This window comes from Achroia grisella, unplaced genomic scaffold (genome assembly GCF_030625045.1).
Source record: "Achroia grisella isolate CSIRO2021 unplaced genomic scaffold, CSIRO_AGI_Agris_v1 utg109, whole genome shotgun sequence".
In the NCBI taxonomy this organism is placed as follows: Eukaryota; Metazoa; Arthropoda; class Insecta; order Lepidoptera; family Pyralidae; genus Achroia; species Achroia grisella.
The window spans coordinates 39,241-63,153 of NW_026712573.1; the positions used below are offsets into that span (position 1 = coordinate 39,241).

The window sequence follows — 23,913 nt, forward strand, 5'->3', positions numbered from 1 at the left end:
TCCTAATTTCGATCACCGTTTAAATGGACGGGGGAACGATTGCAGGGGACTGACTATTAACACACAGCCAAATAAATTTCAATAAAAGCCACAGAAATTTCAAATTAGGAACATTGATTTGTTTTATAACGTAAGGATCTGCTAAGAAACAATTTCTTTAAATTTCATTTTATCTATACGGTAAGCTGCGGATGACGTCTAGTATGTGTGTATGTATATATATGAATGTGGTAAGAAAACGTGGCATGCAAAGTATAGTATCCGGGAAACGAGGATGCGATGTGACCGCATTTTCGCGTTCATGGAAGTGGAGGAGACAATTTGATTGACGCAGTAATAACGTTAGTTGTAACTTTTGAAATATTAGAAAGATCTTCTGGTTCAGTGACATCAACTAATGAGGACTTTTGATAATTTGAAACTGTTAGCACTACAATGATATTCAGTAGCAGTTTGTATATTCGTTTAGCCATATTTGAAATATTCTTTTTTTACATCCACTTCTTTCACTGCGCTTTACTATTGATTCTCTAAGTTCGTACATCATAGTATTTTGATCTTTTCACAGATCACAATCTTGTGTTCTCCTTTTATTAAATCTTGTATCAGAATATCGTTCTCTTAATTGTTTGTTAGTACTATGTATTGTTTGACTCCGCATTTATCCTAATATTTTTTAGTAAAGCAAACACTATAAAATATATTGGTATATCTCTGCTTGTATACTAAACTTGTCTATTTTACTTTTAGAACTACGAAATTATCAGCGACAACTAGTCAATTGAATAATAGCGTAGGGCACGGTTAAATCATATCAATAACATGTTTATTATATGTATAGCAGGAAGTAGTATTAAATAGACTTTAAAAATGTTCTCAGTATAACTGTGACGTTTTTGCACGTTATATCACACGCAATAAAAAATTGCAATAATTAAAATAAAATGACGTTGGATTTCAAGTTTTAATCTTAAGGTAGATTTCACTAAATTGTTAGGTAATGTAGTTTGTTTTTAAGTGTGCGATATTCAAAGATTTTGTTTCATTTTCACTCAATTTACAAGTTCCTATTTTAGTTATCTGTGCCAATTATTCCTTACTCCCGCCACTGCATTATTACATATGGGAATAGTCAGAGTTATTATTAAATGTCAACATCGTAAGAAGTGCTATGTTTGACATGTCCACATACGCTTGGTATCATTAATTTTTAATATTGTGTCTAATGCATTAGGGATAAATTGACCGCGGTCCATTAGATAACTTTAGTTTGTTATTGAAATTTTCGTCAGGGAAGAATCGATCGCACATAGCTATTATACTCCTGACTAAATTCGAATTGACGTAGATCGATATGACTAATCTGGTCTATAAATCAGAGAGGTTTGCCACTAGGGTTTTTAATAATACAAAACTTTGAATAACGTACCTTCGTGTAGCCTCTGCGGATATCTCGTCGAATACTTTGTCGTAACATTCTAACAATGCGCCATCTTGTAGTAGTGTTTGTATTGCAATCCATATTGCTTTGGTTTCGTCCCTGCAATATGATTAGACAATTAATTATATAAATTTCTGCGTGCTATAATATACCTCATACAAGATTGAATGGTCTCGGTGGTGGGTGGATTTAGCACATCGGTTTACTTCCGACGATCGCGGTTGATTCCTCGAGGGTAAAATAAAACTTAAGAGCTACGCCCTTATCGGTGGAGCTTTTGCTATTTCATACGATCATCCATCTTGTTTAAATGTTATTACGACACTACTCCAATGTTGACTTCAATTTTCTCAAAGGAAGACAAAGGCACTGTTACTTGTGCCTTGGTCTTCCTCTACCTCTTACCTTCTATTTTTTTCTCAATAATAATTTTCAAAATTCATCATCATAAATCAATCATGCCGTATCAAGTTTCTCTACATTTGTTGTCTATTTTCAATAGTATACAACATCTGTCTTTTTTCTTACAAATGTAGTACTTTTTCATTTCTTAGTTTATACTGCATATACTAAGTTTATTTAAGTTAAAGTGTTGTAACATACCCAGTTATAGGACAGGAGCTGGCAGCGATTCTGTGTTCACTGAGTGGCGATCGTTTCCAGCGCGGTGGCTCCGTTACATTACTCTCATACACCTATACCAAACAGCAGAAAATTAAAATAACAGACAAGTGTCCTACGAAATCGCATAGTTAGAATTACTAGATTGCCACATATGGGTAATAATATACATAATATAGGTAATACACAAACTTTTACAAAGAGAGTTTTATTTTTTTATTGGCCAGTTTATACTGTGCGAGGGTAGCGAACTCCTTGATAGGTTTTTAATATTTTTAAATTTTATAATAATATTCTTTGACATACACTTTAACTTTCTATTATATACTGTCAAAGTCGTATTTTATTTAATCTCCAAGTTTATAAAACTGTCAGCACCTCTCACTCATCACAAACCCGCCATTAACGGAAAGTAAAGTGGTGTGATTAGACCGTTAGACTACCGAGGCCGTAAATTGGTTAAGTATTTTTTTTCGTATACATGTTCGATATTTAAATCCGTTTTCCTAAGGTTGGCTTGAAAAGATAGTTTTCAGCAATATGGCCGCCTTATTTTAATTATACATTTGTTTTTAATCTAGTGTTTATGTCTTTTCTTTACTGTATGTTACAAATAAAGTATGTTCTGTTTATATGTCTAAAATATAATACCTTTATATTATTGCCAAGAAGGAACGTAACGACTAATAGGTACTTATTGTATCTAGTTCTAAACCAAGAAGTATTATATATTGTATCTAGAAACAACGATATCGTACTTCGCTATTATCAAAGTTTCAGAAAGTATCGGTCCGAAAAAAGTTTTATTAGAAACAGTTGTTCAATTTTGTCTATTACACACTACACGATTTTCACTACTGGTATATTAATATACTAGTAGTGAAAATGATCCGGCAAATATTCTTTTGCTGTATAAATTAATAAAGCTATAAAAAAATAGGGGTTGATGGTAGAAGGGTGCATATTTAAGTTTTTTTTTGTCACATCATAAAATATAGTTTTTTTCCAGAACATAAACGATATATTTTTTGGCGTAGGCCACCACCACCAAAACTAAATACTAACTATTCTTAGATGTACCGAGAATACATAAAAAGTTTCATCAAAATTGGTTAAGCCGATTGCTATATTAACGTACCTTAAATTACTACCACAATTGATCAATTTTTACAAAATGAAATATATATTATTATTATAGTTACTGAGATAATAATTTTGATTTAAGTTATATCTTCAGAATTTAATTGTAACGACTGAAAGGTCAAGATACAGTGTAAATATAAACACATTTCGGTGTCAGAACAATAGCTCGTAAATTACTGAGATAAGTCCGCAATTACAGGCGTGGTCGGTCTGTGGTCGTTCGCGTGTCACACCGTAGCGTAATGTTAACTATATTGACAATTAATAAAAAAACGTTGTGTGGGAATTTCTTGTGTGGGATATTAAAAACCTATGTTCGTAGAGTCAAAATAATATATATTTAAATATTTTATCTCATAAATAAGAAGCTCACTAATATTACAAATATAAATAAGACAGTTGATTACAGAAATAATTATATTTAAAGAGTTTATATTTAATATATTTATATTTTTTATCTTAAGCTAAAAAACTAGCTATAAAAAGCTAGTTTTTTACACATTTCAAAGAAGGAAGACGGGTTTCTGTTCGTTTCTTACCATTTACAAATTTCTAAGACTATATTAAATTATTACATAAGTAGGTTATATGTTAATCGATTTCTGAGGATTATTTACGTTTCTGTGTAATTATATTGTAACTAATATAATACAAATGGAAGACCCTTTGGCAATATTGCAATTAGATACTCCTATTATGTTATATTCATTACAATTTGACTTCAAACAGGGCCGGGCCGATTTGCATAAATAATAGATATCAATTAATTGGTAACAGCTGACGGTGTAACTAAGGTCGTTATATGCTAAATAATGAAAATTTGGACTTGGTCGGTTAAACATTTTTACAATCTTTGCCAGATATTTTCGGGGTGATAATATTATTTTCCAAATGCTTCTATTGCTACACTGATTCGTTATAAACAACGGTTTTATAAAAAGTTGGGAAAAGCATCATCTTATTGTCTTTAAATATATTTTACTATTCTATTTTCGATATTATTATACTAGGTAGTTGGTATTCAGTAATTGTAATATTTTACTTTCTCATTCTATATTATCAATATATATATGTATATATACATATATATGTATTTTAGCCTCAGTGCAAATATTTGTATTAATGAGTATGAATGTTTTTATCTGGATGTTTTCAATGCTTGACAAAAAAAATTATCTAAGTATTTCAATGAGTTGTTTAGTACCTATAACACAACCTTAGCTTGGGACTAGATGGCGTTGTGTGAATTGTCCAGGTAAAAAAAAAATATGTTAACCAACATTTATGACATTTAATATGTTTTATCGTTCTTTGGATAATACCCATATAACTTGAGCTGTATTGTTTACAAAGTTTATCCCTAGATATAAAATCTCTTTATAATAGCAATGTAGTTGTTGTCTTTATAATTTAATGTCACATTAATTTTAGATAAAACCTTTTAATGTTTCGTCTGTGCTATTTATATTCGCGTTATCTTTAGTAATAACACCATTTATTATATTTAAATCATAATATGTTTATTGCCTGTATAATATAATAAATATTATTACTGTGATCTTTGACAGGTTATCACATTTTTTTTACCGAAGTCAATATTGTATATTTAATATTAACAATTTTGTTTGTTACTTTGTTTCCTTTATAGCTGAGCTAAAATTAAAGGAGTCATACAACACTGATCTACAACAGAGCGACAAGCCCATGTAAGTCCCAGGGGAAATTTCCCTTGTATTATAATCCTCAAACAATTTTATTAGAAAATGTATGTAAAAATAGTACGAAATACGTAAAGCGCATTTAGTTAATTAAAAATAATAGAAATATTGTACAAACAATACACCGGAGTAGACTTTATAAAAAGTCGTTTGCGTGGGTCAGTCACCTAAGTATCATCTACTTCAGCGGCCAAAGAGCTTGCTTCCAAAGATGTGTTTTGGTGTGATAAAGTAGTAAAATTACACGATAAGATACATGACATCTTAGTCCACCGGAATAGAAACGCATGGTTTGGTATAGGGGATCATGTGATACTGTGATATTCGTATGATGTGTACGGATGTACGAGATGTGTATATGTATATAGGCAACGGTTACTACTAACAATTAGGTGGGCCACCTGCTTCTAATTTTCAATGTTAAAAAAAAATTGTTTAAAATATTTTTAGTATATTCTATGGAATAAATATAAAACTAGATAATGAGCAAAATTTGTTGAATAATAATCATTACATAATATAAAACAATGTCGCTGTCGCTCTCTGTCTATCCCTATGTATGCATAAATCTTTTTAGTAGATAGAGTGATTCAAGAGGAAAGTTTATATATATAATACATGTACACCCGTGTGAAGCTGGGGTAAGTAGCTTGTTACGTATAAAATAAAAATAATATTTGATGTAAAAAATGCGCCCCTGTGGACGCACTTTTGCGGTACGTTGGTAATAAGAGTATTAACAAAATGGCTAGTCGTTTAGCGAAGATGTGTCAGCTTTTGGTTCCTTACAGTAGTCAATGCTTTCATAAGTTCTTGAAACTATGAGCATAGAAATCAAATGGATTGAGTTTCTTCTTAGAAAGGAATTGAGTATATTTTCATGACTGTAATATTAGATATGATAGTCAGAGGTACACATACAAATATTAAGATATATTTTTTTTCGTAATTACATGCATATTATTCATAGTAAACACCCAGACCGATATAAACAATCCTATTCATGAATTTGTGCCGTGCGAGGAATCGAACCCGCGACCGTCGGAAGTAAAGTGGTGTGCAAACCGCTGGACCACCGAAGCCGTCATACTCAATGATTTATTGAATGGTACACCAGGAATAACCCAAATGCTAATGAGAGATGCTGGATGGGGCAGTGGAAGCTGCTAGGATGAGCATGAAAATGGGTCAGTTAGTCTACTGTAGTGAATTTATTAGTAATTAAATACATTGGTTTCCAGGAGACCGCATGGAGGTCGACCTCGTTTTTTTGTTAATCAATTTATTGAATGTGTTGAAATGGACGATGATGAGACGGTCCACTTGGTGCATGGGCTAGATTCTAACTTATGGCTTTTGGGTATAAGTCTGTAGCCTGTTGGTAAACCTCTATGCTACGACGTTATCAGAAAGAAGTTAATGAAGTGAATGAAGTTATTCTATATCCGATTCGAGTTGATGACAGACTATGAATATAATATTATCTTTCTTTGTTGAAACGTAATAAATAATACATAATTATTGTTTGAATATTAAATATGCAAAGATTAATTATTTATACAAGTATATTTTAGTTGTTATATTATATTTTTTAAGATTTTTAATTTTAGGTTCTTAGTTGTACAATTAAGTTATGTAAATAAAGTAAAGTTAAGGCATAATGTAATATAATAAAATATTCTTTTATCTTTACAATTTAAAAACGCATTCAAAAATTATTATCCATTCTAAAGGTTGAGTAGAGAATGATTTGCCGTTTTTGTCAATGTCGTTATTTAAATAAATACCTACTTACATGTGTAGTGGCAGAAAAATAATTGTAGTATTAATATTATTTTTGTACTGGTGTTTGTTTTGTTGCCTTATTTCATTGCTTATTTGTTGTTGTTTTAAAAATCGTCCAATTTGGACAGGCGAAGAGCATTGATTATTATTTTTTTTCATCCTTTCATTGTTTATTACTGATATCACTGAGAAAGTCTATCTCTTTTTCAATGATGGAACAGGCAAATATCCTTAGACCGTACAGCCTAGTCTACTTTCAAACTTCTTGTAATCGTTGCTGAATATATTTACGCGCGAAAAACTTTGTATACTTATATTATGTTTGGCGTTCTATTTTAGAATTATTAATTTTCTTTTTAGTAATGGTTTTATCGATTGTCTGCAAACAATGTAATATTTTTTTTATTTATTGCATTTATACAATATCAATCTAATATATAATTAGGTACTAACACATTGCTGTTGCTTTTCTACCAATTACTGAAATTATCATTTCATATTCAGTAGACATGTAGATTTTGTTTGAAATAAATTATTTTGATTATTATATTATTCGTATCTTTACACATTTTATTATTATTTTTTGATAAACACCAGTACGAAGCCGGGTCCGACCACTAGTTGTAAATAAAGACTCTTTATTTACAATATACAATGTATAATGGTATGTTTTAAATAAGTATTTTTTATATTTAGTTCGGTTTGTTTGTTATGCAAATTGAGTTCGCAACTGTACGAATTTAAACAAATGTATAATTTCTGATTATGATAATATTATGTCGACAAACATCTATTGTTACGTTATGGAATGGAAATAAACTTGAACTTCAACTTAAATAAGCATATTAAGTTTACAAACTTCTGTATTTGAAATTTGGTTTGTATTTGAATATGTTTTGTTTCGTTTAATAATGTTAAATTTTATTCTTTAGATTGTTTTAGGATTGTTGTCATATTTTTTTATTGGCTCTTTTACGGGTTCGAGTTTATGACCATATTCAAGCCACGGAAAAAACGATATCACATTACACATAAGTACACCAGAGAAAAACTAGAATTCAAATAAGAAAAAAATTATAATAATCGGTTTATATGATGAATTATGTATGCGTGTGGCGATAGTGGCGTCCCAAGTATATTCTTATTATGCTAAATTTTATTTTTCTTACTTCTTTGTTCTGTGATTTAACATCGGACCCAGGATTTTGGCTACCAACCCATTTGAGATATACAAATCTACATATTATCTATACTAATATTATAAAGAGGTAAAGTTTGTGAGTTTTTATACTATGATGGTGACAAATCAAGTTGTAGGTCAACTTTGTACCTACTGAATCGATTTTAAAAATTCTTTTAGTGTTCTATAGCCAGTTTTAATCGAGGAAGATTATAACATCACTCTACGACCAGTAGGAGCGGAGCTGCTATGAGAAATGTAGCAAAAGTGGGGAAATGTGAAATGTAAAGCCCGGGTCAGCTTGTCTAATATATTTTTTACTCTTTATTTTTTTGGGATTTTTGTACTCAAAATGTGAAGATGACATATTATCAAATAACATTTGTGAGTATAATCCTTATAACGAATCTACTATTAATACAGTTATTCTAATTATGGACTATATTTCAATGCATTTGATAACCTAATCTTGGTTATTGCAGTTACATTAAGTCATTATACTTAGATGATGGTCGCCTATTTCATAATCAGCTGATGATAAAACAGACTCAAATAATAACATGACCTATTACGTGCGTCATTGTAATTGTTATTACTATGATAGCATAGTATCAATATTATTTAGAGCAAAATGAATCATTACAATCTTCTTATAAAAATATTATGATGTTTTTGTGTGAAAAATATATTTACACTGACTTCCGTGACTGATAGATTGTGAAATGTCTAATTTTTATTTATTATTCTAGACTACATCTACCTGCATATATGTCTTAAATAAAATTGGAGTGTCTGTTTGTAATATTGAAATAACCGTTTTATACTACATGCATATGAATATAAATATGGTACATGCACCAAAATAACATTTTTTACAATTTTTGTCTGTCTGTCTGTTTATTCCGGCTAATTTCTGAAATGGCTGGGCCGATTTTGACGGGACTTTTTTGGCAGGTAGTAAATGTAATAACGTGTAACTTAGGCTACTTTTACGTTTGGACTATTTTTAGGGTTTTGTACCTGTAGAACTTCGACGTCTGGGGATCTATTGTCCCGGCCCTGTTTCATAATCCGCTACATTGTCCCGACAGGGATAAATAACAATTTAAGTATATTATTAACAGTGATAGTTTTATCTCTTCAGGGTAGAATGTAAAAACTATATCAACTAACCTTGATAAAAGTGGTATATATATATGACCTGTTCAAGCACGGGATTATGTATATAATCTTTAAAATATTAAAGGAGAGTTGTACGAGATTAGTTCAACAGTTCCGTGCAGAAAGAGGGCGGATTTTTGATCTGCGGATTCCAGTTTATACCAAAATTTGCTTTTCTACTTAGAGCTAGAATGAATTAATCGACTGACTGGTTATTTATTTATTTGTATATCTGGGTCTCGTCTCGGTGTATTTATTAGGTTTATTATGGTCTTATCAGTTCTTAACTAAAGTTCAACATATTTATATTGGAATAGTATAAAAATATTATTTATTAAAATGGCATACCTATTCAATGTAAATAATTTATAATAGCCTTTATACTCTACCATTAAATTCAAAAATAGTTTTAATCGAGTATACATTCTTCTGTGTATACGTCACGTAATATTTGCGCTTATGCACCGATGTTGTTGATTCATTTCAAAATTTCATGTTAGTTCTATACTATTTCCGTCATGATAGTAAGATGTCGGTGTATTTGTATTTTTTTTAATTATACTCAAAACAAATTACATATTTCACTTTCATTAAACATAAATTTCATTATAAAATCATTAAAAAAATTATTATTAAACTATTGTAAATTTTTAATTTCCTCATATTTTTTATTTTTAGGTAACTCAAGAGCAATACAAACTAAACATCGCGTCATGAGCATTATTGGGTACAGATCAACGTCCAACTGTACGATTTTAATATTTAGATTATAAATACAATCTATATAAAAATTACCTCTCTCATCATTTCTGGATCGAAGACAAACAGCACTGGTCGTGTTCTGGATGCTTTCGCTAGTCGCACCAAGTTTCCATATTTATCACGCAGACCTTCTAGGAGACCCAGGCCAACAGTGTGGTGGAAGTTACCTGTACAGATTATAAATTTATTTTTAATAATTCATCTGTAATCCTACTTTTTTATGTAATTGAAAGGATAAAGAAGCCCACGGCTCGTCACACGGTAAGAGGTAACCTTCGCTTATATACCTACATAAATATAATAACAATATCTTAGGACAATACACACAGTGTAAGCCATAGCACAGATAAGATAATAGTACATGTCATAGTGATTGCTTGAAAATATTTGGACAGGAACATCCGAAACCGGAAAAACTTATAGGTAAAAGTTAATGGTACTAAAATTTCAGTCGTGCCAGTATTTATTAATCGGGTGTTTTTATATTATACATATATATATATATATATATTAATGTATAATATGTACCAAAACATTGAACACATCAAATTAGCTTAGTCTTTTTATAATCTTTCTTACAGCCACAGATACATAATATTGCACCGCGTAAAACAATCATGAAGAACACATCAAATTAAGGCTATTAATTTTTTAATATAATCATTTTTTTCTAAAATATATTTCCGGTATAATAAAATGGAGGGCCACAAATACATGCTCGGATACTCTGCGTGATCGAATCAGAAATGAGGAGATCGCGCAGCCGACATAGCCCGAAGAATTGCGACTCTGAAGTGGCAATGACGAGAATGTAGGACTGATGGCCGTTGGGGCAGTAAAGTCCTCGAGTGGCGACCACGGACCGGAAGACGCAGCGTATGGACCGACGATTTGGTCAAGATATATTTACAGCGCAGGACCGATTTTTCTTTCTATGTATTAATCTTTCTGCATGATGATGATGATGATGAATAAAATTAATTTTAAATAATACATTTAATAACTTTTTAAATTATACTTTCATATCTGCCCCCACTAGCGATCTCCGACTACTGAGAATGAAATTAACTATTACTACATCTTTAGAATTTGTAAGACAGTTATTAAAATTCAAATATAGTGACGAATTTTGTTCCTATTGCGTCACTTTACGGAGTAATATGGATTGATCTATTAAAATTAGATGGAAATTGCATGTAAATGTGACATGAACAGTTTATGTTATCTCATGACACGTATCTCATATTAACATACATAATTATTAAGTACCTAATATATGTATATATATACATGTCCCATTCAAATAGTTTCATAGTTATATATGTATATATATATCATTTATGATGGAATATACTTAATACATATCTTTATAAATTCAAATAATTTCATATTCTGACAAATAAATATATTATTATTATTATTATATTTATTTTGATGATTCTTTAATAGCACGAATTCAAAGGCCACGCTCCCATTGTAAAAGCGTGACATGACTAAAATCGGTGAAAATAGCATGTATGAAAGTTATTAGTGTAGGAGCTGTATAAGGAAAAAATCTAATGACACTTGATTCTCTCTGCATATCTGGTACAGAACTGAAATATTGATGTATATATAAATTTAGATCATTGAATACATTGGACAAAAAAATTGATAATATTCCTTTTTTGAATATTTTAGTAATTCTTTAGTTAAATAAATTTACATTTCTGCACTTTTGAATAGTCATTTTTATTTTAATCTATCGCTCCTTCTGAAAGCTGAAAGAAAAGAAGAACGAGCAAGAAACTTGCGTGAATGTAAATATTATATAAGAAATACACACTAACATGTAACCATATTATATGCAAATAAATCGTTATTATTTCTGCTATAGATGTACCTACCGAATTATTTTTATTTTTTATTTATTATTAAAAAACAACAATTTTGCAATTAAAATTGTGTTACTGTGTGCTAAAAAGCTATGATAGCTTTATGCCAGAGGTTCCCACCAGACTTTTTTGTGTCGTAGATCCCTTGCCATATTTTTCGGTTTTGGGTAGACCCCCCATTCTTACCTGGTATTGATTTTTCGTAAATTTCTAACTGTAGTAAAGTTTAGTGTTATAAACATAAAGTAAAAACAACATGATGACCGCTGTCGTAGACCCCTTCCAGTTTGTCATACCCCTGGGTGTCGATATACCACTTTGGGTATCACTGCTTTATGCGGAAACAGGGCCGTATATTATATAGTAAATTACTTGTTTATGATTTTATAACAAGTATATAAATATAAAACATACAAAAAATTTAAATCTATTATGTTTTTATCAAGTAAAATGCATTCATATTCTTAATCACAACTTATAGTTATCTTCATACACTTTAATTATACACATGCACACACATTCTTTCTTACAGAAACACACACACACACAAGTGACTAATAATATAAATAAATAGTATCTAATTCAGATACTATTATAATATTTGTAATTCTTAAAGTTATTCTTAAAATTGTTCTATTAGTTTTATATATTGTGAAATTTATAATATTTGATTTGTACTTTTAAATTAATCCTTATTCTGTTTGCCACGTTCTGTTTTATTTTCTTTTGCTAATTCACTGAAAACCTGTTATTGGCTTTCTCTAGATATGTACTGTTGATTAATGTATTAGATTGTAAGCTGTTGGTTTTCTAATAAATAAATAAATGTTTCAGTTATTATTTTATAAATCTTATTGGCGACTATATAAAAAAGTAAGTAAATGTGTACGTTGAACTTTTTTTACAATAATTAACATTTTTGAGATGTTATTCTTCTCGTTGACTTGGTCTCAGAAGTTTTAAGTGAAATTGCTGAAGTTTGAAAGTAAGTGAAGTGCCCACGTAGCGGGAATGAGCGGCAGACAATAAAATTGTTGAGATCAAACAAACTTTGTTTTTAAATTGGTTTTTCGCCTCATGTTACACGTAGATGGAAATTCGTCAAGTCCATGAACATGATCATTGATTTAAAAAAGCGAAACTATCATTCATTGCAAAAGAGAAAATAAAATATCCTCTATATATCTGGTCAGTCTTATCCAAAAGTGAGGACGGCGCAGCTATCAAACTGTAACGCTTTACTATAAAAACAAAGTTCTTTCATGTAGGTTAATATCACAACACAGAAGTGATAATAGTTCATTGACCTAGTTATATTTTGCCTTATTGCATCTCATTATCTTCAAAAACTTGCGTAGACGTCGTTGTACACGTTTTTACAAGTCAAGCATAATTTTTAAGTTATTTTTAGTCCTCGGAATGTTTACAGGCTTATTGACTGCAGAAGAGCTTAGTTTATAAATGGGTATGGCTATTAAAACATTGTAATAATAAAGTGCAATGACACTGTTATTATCATCTAACCGGTTCAGTCCAGTTTCTGCCGGCTACAGTCGGTTACTATATACTTTCGTTTTATATTCGTCCGCTACTTTCATTCCATAATTAGATTTGAGCACTGAATTAAATGCATAGTGAATAGAAATTGCAGAAATTAAGACACTAATGTTTTTGGTAGTAACGGAAGATTTCCTGTTCTTCATTTGAATATCTATATTAACTAGTGGTCGAAATTCATTTAGTATTCAGTAAGACTTTTGAGCAATAATGTTACAGACAAACTATTTTAATCAATTTGACCACAGACTTTTACAATAAACAAATAAGTATATATAACATGTGTGTCCAATATATGATAGGATGTGTAGTGTTTTTTTTATTACAATTTAAGTTATTTTATATGTATAATAAAAAAAATGTTAGCTTTTTGCACTCATTCTCAGCATTATAAACTAAAAATGTCCGGAATTTCTTACTCCGCTATACTCACAATTTTCGTAAAATGACGTATAAAGTTTTATTTTATAAAGTGTCTCACGTATTAATATACATGTAGATATTATAAAGCTAAAGAATTTGTTCGTAGTTTCTCTTATTAAACAAAATGCTGACTTTAAAAAAAAACATCAAGCTACATCTTTCTTTCTAGGGAACATCTGGAGGTCAATCTGATGAGGTACAATGATATCAATGGAACCAGTATTAGAAACTCTATTACTAATAATCAGTTTCCCTGACATCGCTTATTATATTGTAATGATCACACTATGACCTCCCATTGAATTCCATTTCTAAAATAATACGCTGATATGCATTATAGTATTCCATAGACTGATGATGGGCAGCAGCGTCATCGGTTCGAGAAACTGTGTACTGCGATCGCCAACCCGCATGCCCAGCGTGGCGATTATGGGCATATTCCTCCCATGACAAGTCCAACACAACCATGGCCCCTAGTTCCCGGCCGCTCTGCTATTCCTGGCCAAGGCGGCGGTCATGGTAACGGCCGAGCAAGGGGTGCTAAGAATCCCCGGGCTACGGTAGGCCGCCAACACCCACTGACCCTGGCTACGTATAATGGACGCACACTGCGACTGAACGAACACCTTGCGCAACTGGAAGAAGAACTGAAATACATAAGAGCCATCTTATGTATGTATTTCCTAGGATATGCCAATATCCTAGGTCTTTGCGAAGTCCGAAGAGAGGGGAGGACACCATGACTCTGGAATCCGGCCATCTTATGTATTTTAGAGAGGGCAGAACAACCTTCCCAAGGCGGTGTCGGGTTTTTGGTCCATAAGACCCTAGTAGGCAATGTTGTAGAAATCTCCAGTGTGTCGAATAGGGTTGCGTATCTTGTATTAAAGCTAACTGAGAGGTATAGCCTTAAAGTTGTGCAAGTTTACGCACCGACATCGGCACACTCGGACGAGGAAGTAGAAAGTATGTATGAAGACATATCTAAGGCCCTACATAACACCTCAAAGGCATTCTACAATGTTGTCATGGGGGATTTTAATGCTAAAGTGATAATCCGAACCAGCGAATCGTTAGCTGTTGGACCACATGGTTTTGGTAGCAGAAATCATAGGGGGCAAATGCTCGTCAACTTTCTGGAGAAAGAGGGGTTGTACTTGATGAATACTTTCTTCAAGAAACAGCCTCAACGAAAGTGGACTTGGCAGAGCCCCGATTCTATGACAAAAAATGAGATAGACTTCATTATGACGGACAAGAAGCGCATATTCAGAGATGTCTCTGTGATCAGTAGGTTTAAAACCGGAAGCGATCACAGATTAGTACGAGGCTCTCTGAATATCAATTTGAAGCTGGAAAGGTTACGTCTGATGAAGTCGACACTCCGGCCGAATATGCTCCAAACCATCGTTGGTTCTGAAGCATTCCAATTACAACTGGAAAATCGGTTTGCTGTTTTGGAAACCACAGACGCTATTGACCAAAAACTCGACACTATAATAGATGTCCTAAAGGATGAAGGCACGAAATATTGCGAGAAGAGGCGTACATGCAAAAGGACTGGACTTTCGAGAGAGACTCTGCAGCTTATTCAAGACCGACGCGATAAGTCCTTATCGCTTACTTCGCCAGAGCACCGGGCACTAAATAAGAAAATTTCGAAGTTGGTACGACGCGATCTCCGATCCTCGAATACACTTTTCATTGAAAAAGCTATTGAGCAGAATCGGGGATCAAAAGTGTTCGTCCAACAAGTAGAAAGACGCCACTTGTCAAAGGTAACCACATCGACAGGTACTGTTACCGCTTCTAAGCCAGAGATTCTCTCGGAAGTCGAGGACTTCTTCGGCGAACTGTACGCCTCACACGTATGTCGGCCTGAATCACTTGCAGGAGATCCCAGGGCTCCTCTGACTCGCCATTACACTGAGGAGATGCCCGAAATTAGTCGTGACGAGATCGTGATGGCTCTTAAACAGCTCAAAAATGGAAAAGCCCCAGGTGAAGATGGAATAACCACTGAGCTCCTGAAGGCTGGAGGTACTCCTGTACGTGCAGTACTTCAGGAACTCTTCAACTCGGTTCTCTTCACTGGGAGAACTCCACAGGCATGGAGTAGGGCCACTGTTATTTTGTTCTTCAAAAAGGGAGACAAAACCCTACTCAAGAACTATCGGCCCATCTCATTGCTAAGCCATATATACAAGCTGTTTTCAAGAGTCATCACGAATCGACTTGCGCGAAGGCTTGACGAGTTTCAACCCCCGGAACAGGCCGGGTTTCGAAGTGGTTATGGCACCATAGATCACATTCACACAGTTAGGCAGATTATACAGAAAACCGAAGAGTATAATCAACCTCTGTGTCTAGCCTTTGTTGACTATGAGAAGGCCTTTGACTGTATCGAGACCTGGTCTGTTCTGGAGTCTCTGCAGCGATGCCAAGTCGACTGGCGATACATCGAAGTGCTGAGATGTCTCTATAACGCTGCAACAATGACCGTTCAAGTACAAAATCAGCAGACTAAGCATATCCACTTGAAACGTGGTGTAAGACAGGGGGATGTTATATCCCCGAAGTTGTTTACAACTGCGTTGGAGGATATGTTTAGAATGCTGGACTGGAAAAATTACGGCATTAATGTTAACGGCGAGAACATCTCTCACTTACGATTTGCTGACGACATAGTCATCATAGCTGAATCGCTGCAGGACTTACAGCAGATGCTGAATGGCCTGGCTGAGTCGTCTCAACGCATCGGTCTTCGGATGAATTTGGACAAAACCAAGATCATGTTCAATGATCGCATTCGTCCGGAACCGGTTGCCATAAATGGAGTTCCTCTCGAAGTTGTTCAGGAGTATATTTATCTAGGGCAAACGCTCCAACTAGGTAAAAACAACTTTGAGAGGGAGGCCAAGAGGCGAATACAGCTAGGCTGGGCGGCTTTTGGGAAACTTCGTCAAGTCTTCTCGTCGTCGCTACCACAAAGCCTTAAGACCAAGGTTTATAACCAGTGCGTCCTACCCGTTATGACATACGGTGCCGAAACGTGGACACTGACGATACGACTGGTCCACCAACTTAAAGTCGCTCAACGAGCTATGGAAAGGGCTATGCTTGGAGTTTCTCTGAGGGATCAAATCCGTAACGAAGTAATTCGCCAGAGAACTAGGGTCACCGACATAGCTCTTCGTATTTGCAAGTTGAAGTGGCAGTGGGCTGGTCATGTCTGTCGTAGAACCGATGCTCGCTGGAGTAAGCGTGTTCTAGAGTGGAGACCGCGAATTGGCAAACGTAGTGTAGGACGCCCCGCAGCTAGGTGGAGCGACGACATACGTAGGGTTGCGGGTAAAAAATGGAAGAGAAGGGCTGAAGATCGTGCCCAGTGGCGTGCCTTGGGAGAGGCCTATGTCCAGCAGTGGACTGCAGTGGGCTGATGATGATGCATTATAGTTGTTTAGAAATTCTTTACTGTAGTCGTCGTTCTTTCACCACCTGTATGAATCCCAAATAAAAAATGTGACACTGGCGTTTATGATATATTATATTTACCGAGTCGTTTTTTTATCGTTTATGGTACATTAAGCTAATTTTAAAAATAGTTAATAAGTTGGGAAACATACTGTAAAGGTTTTGGCAACGCCAGAAAGTTTTATTATCAGTAAATTTAAAACACTTAGTCTATGGTTGTGTGTAAACGGCAGTATACGATGTTGTTATGATATCATATTGCATTGTACGATTCAACATGTTAATATACATTAAGATGTTTGCTTCAATAAACGTATTGGTAGGTACAGCATCCGGTAGCAAGGTCTAATAAATTTATGCAGAATCGAGTGACAAGTGCGCATATTGGGAATTATTATCAAGGTATGCAGACTGCGCAGTTGAGTTATAAGATACTGTGACGGTTACAAATTCACATGCATAGCATAATGGTAAATCATACTGCTTTGCATAAACTAGCTTAGCCCGCGGTTTGACCTGCATGCAATTTGTAGTCTATGTGTTATATTACTGTAAAGTTTCATCCAAATCCGTTTAGTAGTTTTTGCGCAAAAAAGTAATATAATAAACATTCATCCATACTCACAAACTTTCGCATTTCTAATATTGGAAAGATTACGTAAGTAAACAAATAACATTGACTTGTTTTTGATTGACACTCTGGCTTATAAAATATTCCCTTTAAAATAGTATTCTCTACCTTTATTACAGAATTTAGCTATCATTCTTAAGAACGAATAATCTTATCTATACATATAATCAAAATGTAACTGATTGTCCGTACATGTAAGATATAGGAGAAAAACTATTATTCGAGGACTTTATAAACCGTGCAAGTTCGTGCGTGGAATCGAACCCGCGACCATGGGATGTAAGGCGGAGCGGTAAACCGCTAAAAAGAAGATTAAAATTCGCTTCTGTTAATAAAAATATACTTACCAATCCTTGGAAGTACATGGGCAGAATGTCTCAGCATAGGCAATGCAATAGGTCCCGGTATATCTGAGAATGGTTTCAGATATTGGGCGACTGCTGGTGCAGCAGCCGGTTTATATCGTTGCGGTGATGTAGAGGACCTTCGAGAAGACGAGCTGATGTGCCGTCTCGTCGTTGAAGGGAATCTGGTAATAAAATAATTTAATATGATAAGAGCGGTCTAGCACACCGTTTTACGACCGATGGTCGCGGGTTCGAATCCTCGTACGGCACAAACATTTGTATTCATGAGTATGATTGTTTGTTTCGGTCTGGGTCTTTTCTATGTCTAATATGTATGTATTTACAAAAAAAAACTATGTATATATATCAGTCATTTAGTACCCATAACACAAACTTTAACTAGCTTAACTTGGGTCTAGGTGGCGCTGTGTGAATTGTCCTGAGATTATTATTATTATTATTATTTAACAGGAAGCGTATACTTATTAGCCGTATCTGATGGTAAGGTTACCCTTCCCACGTTTTTTGTTAATACTATTCTGTACTCAGTAATTTCAGTAATATCTCAACTTCTAAATCACAGCTTGCAAACCAAGCTGCTTGGCGGTAGAATACTTTGAAAAATACTCTTTAATAATACTTCGGGGCCGTTCAAGTATTACGTAAGCACTATAGGGGGGCGGGGGGTCTTTTCTTTGCTTATTTTGGATGACATAGGGGTGGGGGAGTCTGTATGATGATTACGTCATCGGTCGTAATTTAATTTTTTTACACGAATGGCAACCCTCACATTGTATAAAAAATATATACATTAATTGAGAAATGTTTACGTAAGCATGGGGGGAGGGGGTAAGAGCTTTGCTTACTTTTGCTGACAAGGGGGATGGGGGGTAAATAATTGTGATAAATCTGCTTACGTAATACTTGAACAGCCCCTTCTATATTTTTAGGACGCATACCTTACAGTTTGTATTGTACCTTATGTTGTTATTAATAATAGAACCCAGTTTCCAAAAGAAGCTGATCGACTGTAGGAATACGAGAGATAGAAGTATTCACGCAGCATACTTTGAACAAAGTCTACATCTAGTTTATATTTATTTGATTTTAATTAAAAAGGATTTCTATACTATTCTATAGAAAATATATTAGAGGAAGTATGAAAGTGGCACCGGTGTCAGAGAGGTTGAAGAGTAATCGTCTATCATGGTATGGACATGTAATGCGTAGGAACGAGGATAATATTTTAAGAAAGGTGTTACATATGAATGGATGGTTATAAGGGCAGAGGAAGGCCGAAAAAGAGATGGATGGACTGTGTGAAAGATGATATGGTAAGAAAGGAAGTAAATAACGCGATGACTGCGAACAGGGATGAATGGAAACGAAAAACATATTACGCCGACCCCAAATAAATGGGATAAGGAAGAAGCAGATGATGATGATGACTATTCTATAGAAAATACAAAATTGCAACAGGTTATCAGCGATATCAATATCAAGGTCAGTAAACAAAGAAACGTACCATCAAACCTGTTTTAACTATACGTTACTTAAAAATTCAAACATAACTTTGTAACTGTAAACATGTTCGTCTCTTATGTCGATGTTTATATATAAATTCGTGTTTTTTTTATATAAATAAGTACTACAGAATTACGTACTATTTAAAATTACTATGCATAATAAATGCTTATGTTACTGTATGAAGTTTATTTGTTATTACTTGTATAGAAATAGAAATATTTTTTATTCAAATAAACAATATGACTATTCAAAAGTGATATAAGCACTTTTGAATAGTCACATTTTTTATATTCTACCTCTCATTCGGAATGCAGACAAGAAGAATGGGCAAGAAATTTGTGTGTTGCTCATTTAAATATTATCAACTAGCTGTGCCCCTCGGTATCATCTGCATGAAATTTGTAGCCTATTGTCATGTATAAGCTATATTACTGTAAAGTGCCATCAAAATCCGTTCAAAACTTTTTGCGTGAAAGAGTAACAAAACATCTATCCATACACACAAACTTTTGCGTTTATAATTTTAGTAATATTACTTAAGTAAACAAATAACGGCACTGTCCAACAACAAACCATTAATGTCCATTTGCTGGGCACGGGTGTTTTAAAAGATAGGGCAGGGCCAGGCAATTAGACAATTATTCGATAAAAACTATAAATACTATATCCACGCAACTTCGTCTGGATCGAGAGAGAGAGGACAAAATTTCTCCCCTTTTGCAATATTTTTATATATACTTTCCTCATATCCAATCTTTTATTCCTCCAATTTTCTATATATTTACATATGCTTTCCTCGATAAATGAGCGATCCAAGATTCAATTCCTCAGATAAGCTTCTTGGACCAAATAAACAAACCAACTCTTCAGCTCAATAATATGGTATATAAATGTAGATTGCTCTCAGAGAAACACTAAATATAATTGTTGTGTATCTATAAGTAATGTGGTACGGATATAACGGCGATATATTCTCAATAAAGAATAAAACTTCTTCAAATAAAACAAAACTAACATATGTGGCCCCCAATGCTCGTCAGTCTAACTGTCCATTGAATTTCTCACAATTGCGCAGAAGTTTTTCGAGGTCAGAAACTAACAGTTTAGAGTAGGTGTTAGAAAGATAAATCGCAAACTTTCGCTTTTGCCACTTTAATCGGAGACCTCGGGAATCACTTCTTTAAACATATCAGTGTTTGCTTGTAAATGGCCTGAATTTCTCAGCTTTTGTTCGGAAAAAAGACTAGTGGACCTTCAGTTTGTGTTCAATTTATCAAAGAAAGAGTTAAATTAAACGAGGAAAATTTTTAATACAATGATATATTTTGTTAAAAAAACTCAGAAAACGCATAAAAAAATGCGGCACTAATATCTAATAATGATAATATGTTAGTAATTATTTCCTTTAGGATAAGTGCCCATGGCTACGTAAGATAATTGCATTGCATAAAAAAAAAACAACAAAGAGAAAGTGAAAATTGACTCCCTAGTAAACACTAAAATTATTAGGAACGGCCACAGGCTATGTTTTTTCTAGAAAAATAGCAGACGAAGGTGCGGTTGCTATTAAGCAAGTAAAAGTAACTTCCATATTGGTTGCAAAACGTATAAAGGCAAGAGAAGAGTAAGTATCGTTTATAACTATATTATAGGGATAATTGATATTTATATACAAACTATATTATTAAATCATGGGACTGTAGCTGTGGAGATAACAATTAAGCACGTATTTGTCGATATAATGTATAATCCATTAGCTTAACTATACATATATTAGAATAATGGAGAATGCGCCATTAAGATTAGGATAGCTAACTACCAAGTTATAAATATAACAGTAACGTATAATTGATGCCTATATAATATGTAATTAATGAATTAGAGCATTAATATAATAATACACTAAGATTTGATATTGTTTAAACTTTTAATCATTACAAACAGTATAATGATGTCAAATGTCAAAATGATATCGAAAAAATTACGAAAAGGAATATATTTTTTTATGATGGTAAATGGAAACCGTTGATTAGGCTCATCACTACGAATATCACCTTATCATATGATGCTCGTGATATTATGAGTTGCTGTTCCGGAGATCATTGTCATGTATCATTCCCTCTTATGTTTATAATTTCACTTCTAACCAAAACAAAAGTAAAATTAGGGATCAAATTTAAAGAAAAATCTTTTTTAAGTCATCATTGATTTACAGTATAATTTTTACATTTAAGCTTTGGGATAGATCGAAGATCGTGACCGGCAAATATGAATGTGATGTCATTCAAACTTTTATCCGGTAGAATAGTCAGTATTACTAAATAAGTACCTACGTGACTCGAGTCACATCCATAAACATAAAAACGATTTGGTGAATGGACGAATGTAGGTGCACTTTATCTTGCAGCCTATTTGGTAAATGCAGGACTAACTTTGTATGAAAGGAATTAAAAAATATTGACAGATTAATGCAATGAAGATTTTTTTAATCTCTCGCATTTATTGTACATTGTTAACCTGGTCTTAACACGAATAATTTTATGGTAAATAAAGATATTTACTCTCCCCTTAAGGTACCCTTTATTTACCATAAAATATGTTAAGATCAGGTTAACAATATACATAACATGAATAATATATACAATGAAGCTTTTAGATTGCCTTTTTTGACTATTTACAAACTTTGTATATGTTATTTTATAATAAAAGTACAAAAATATCTAATAAAATTGAATAGATTTATACACATATATATTATAAATGTGGGAATGAGGATTCGCGAATAACAGGATGATTATTTTATAGAACTCCTTTTATTTAAATTACAAAAAAAAACATTTACTATGATACATGAAACGACCTAACTATATGGCAGTCTACGAGGAAGAGAGCGATGCCCATCCTCTTTTTCCATTCATTCCTTTCTCCATCCATTCACTCTTTCGTTTCTATCCATTTGCTCCTCTGTTTCCATTCATTCATACTCATTCGTTCCCATTCGTTCATACCGCCAAGTTTCAAATCCTACAACTCGGCCATCCTGCATTGGAGCCTGACCTCAGGGTCCGTCTTTCACTCTACAATTCTTCTAAACACACTCTTTTCATACACACCTACTACACACTAAAGCAAAATATAGAATGAAAATACAACTAAACACCTTAAATTAAAACATGATCCTTCTTATAACATAGTTACACAACTTTAACATATTACACAGTACAAAAAATAATAATACACAAAAAATACAACTGGTACAGTACCTATACTCCTATAATCAAATACAATATAAACTAAGTACTAAAATAGGTACAGTCAAATAATCCTTTATCTTCACCATAAGCTAATACTAATGCCTCACAAGGTCAGCCATCAACTTAATTGGAAAATTACAATAATTTGGTAAGTAAATGAGTTTCAAGAACTAACCTCTGGCCACCTCTTCATATAGTCTGCTGAAGTGGACGTCCTCATAGGTCCCTCAGAAGCAATATCGACCTTCAGTACATCATAGCGGTCTCTGCCATTGACTTTAACAACTTTATAAGGTCCTAAATACCTTTGCTTTAATTTCATATTAGTACCAAATTGGGTTCTCTTGATTACTACATAGTCACCAATATTATGTTTAAGGCTTTCCTTGCGTTTTTTGTTATAATTTCGCCGATTTTCATCTTGTACTTTTAAAATTTGTATCTTAGCCTGTTCTCTCGTTTCTTCTCTATTTGTCACAAATTCGTCTCTACTTTCTTCTAGTAATAAACTAAAAATATTTAAATCACTATTTTTGTTTCATTTTTACACCCACCATTAACTCATAAGGACTGGTTCCTATACTTCTTTGATAAGTACTATTTAGAGCCCTTTGAACTCTACTCACATGCTTATACCACTGACTTTTATCCTCTATGCACAGTTTCGTTAAGACTGACACCAAAGTACGATGAATCCTTTCTACCTGCCCATTTCCTCTGGGTACTCCAGTGGTGATAACAATATGTTGGATATTCTCATCTTTACAATAGTCATCAAACTCCTTGCTAGTAAAAGCCGTTCCTCTATCTGATATAATTCGATCTGGGTTTCCAAAAGTCTGCTGATGAATAAGTAACTTACTTAATGTCTCCTTAGTAGTAGTTGTCTTCACTGGAAAGAGCCAAACAAACTTTGTAAATGCGTCTACAATTGTTAAAATATAATTATACAATTTTGAAGTCTCTGAGAGTGGTCCTATGTGATCAATATGCAATGTACTAAGTGGGATAATGC

General features: G+C 33.3%; 1 protein-coding gene across 1 annotated transcript in view; it reads right to left on the reverse strand.

Moving 5' to 3' along the window:
- The window catches only part of LOC131844941 (probable cytochrome P450 49a1), a 32,002-nt gene that overhangs the window by 4,112 nt on the left and 3,977 nt on the right, over positions 1 to 23,913 (reverse strand). Inside the window, exons 2-5 of the mRNA XM_059193938.1 lie at positions 18,118 to 18,299; positions 9,845 to 9,978; positions 2,045 to 2,136; positions 1,430 to 1,540 (exon numbers count right to left, since the gene is read on the reverse strand). Coding sequence (XP_059049921.1) covers positions 1,430 to 1,540; positions 2,045 to 2,136; positions 9,845 to 9,978; positions 18,118 to 18,299 — 519 coding nt within the window. The remainder of the gene's footprint in view (positions 1 to 1,429; positions 1,541 to 2,044; positions 2,137 to 9,844; positions 9,979 to 18,117; positions 18,300 to 23,913) is intronic.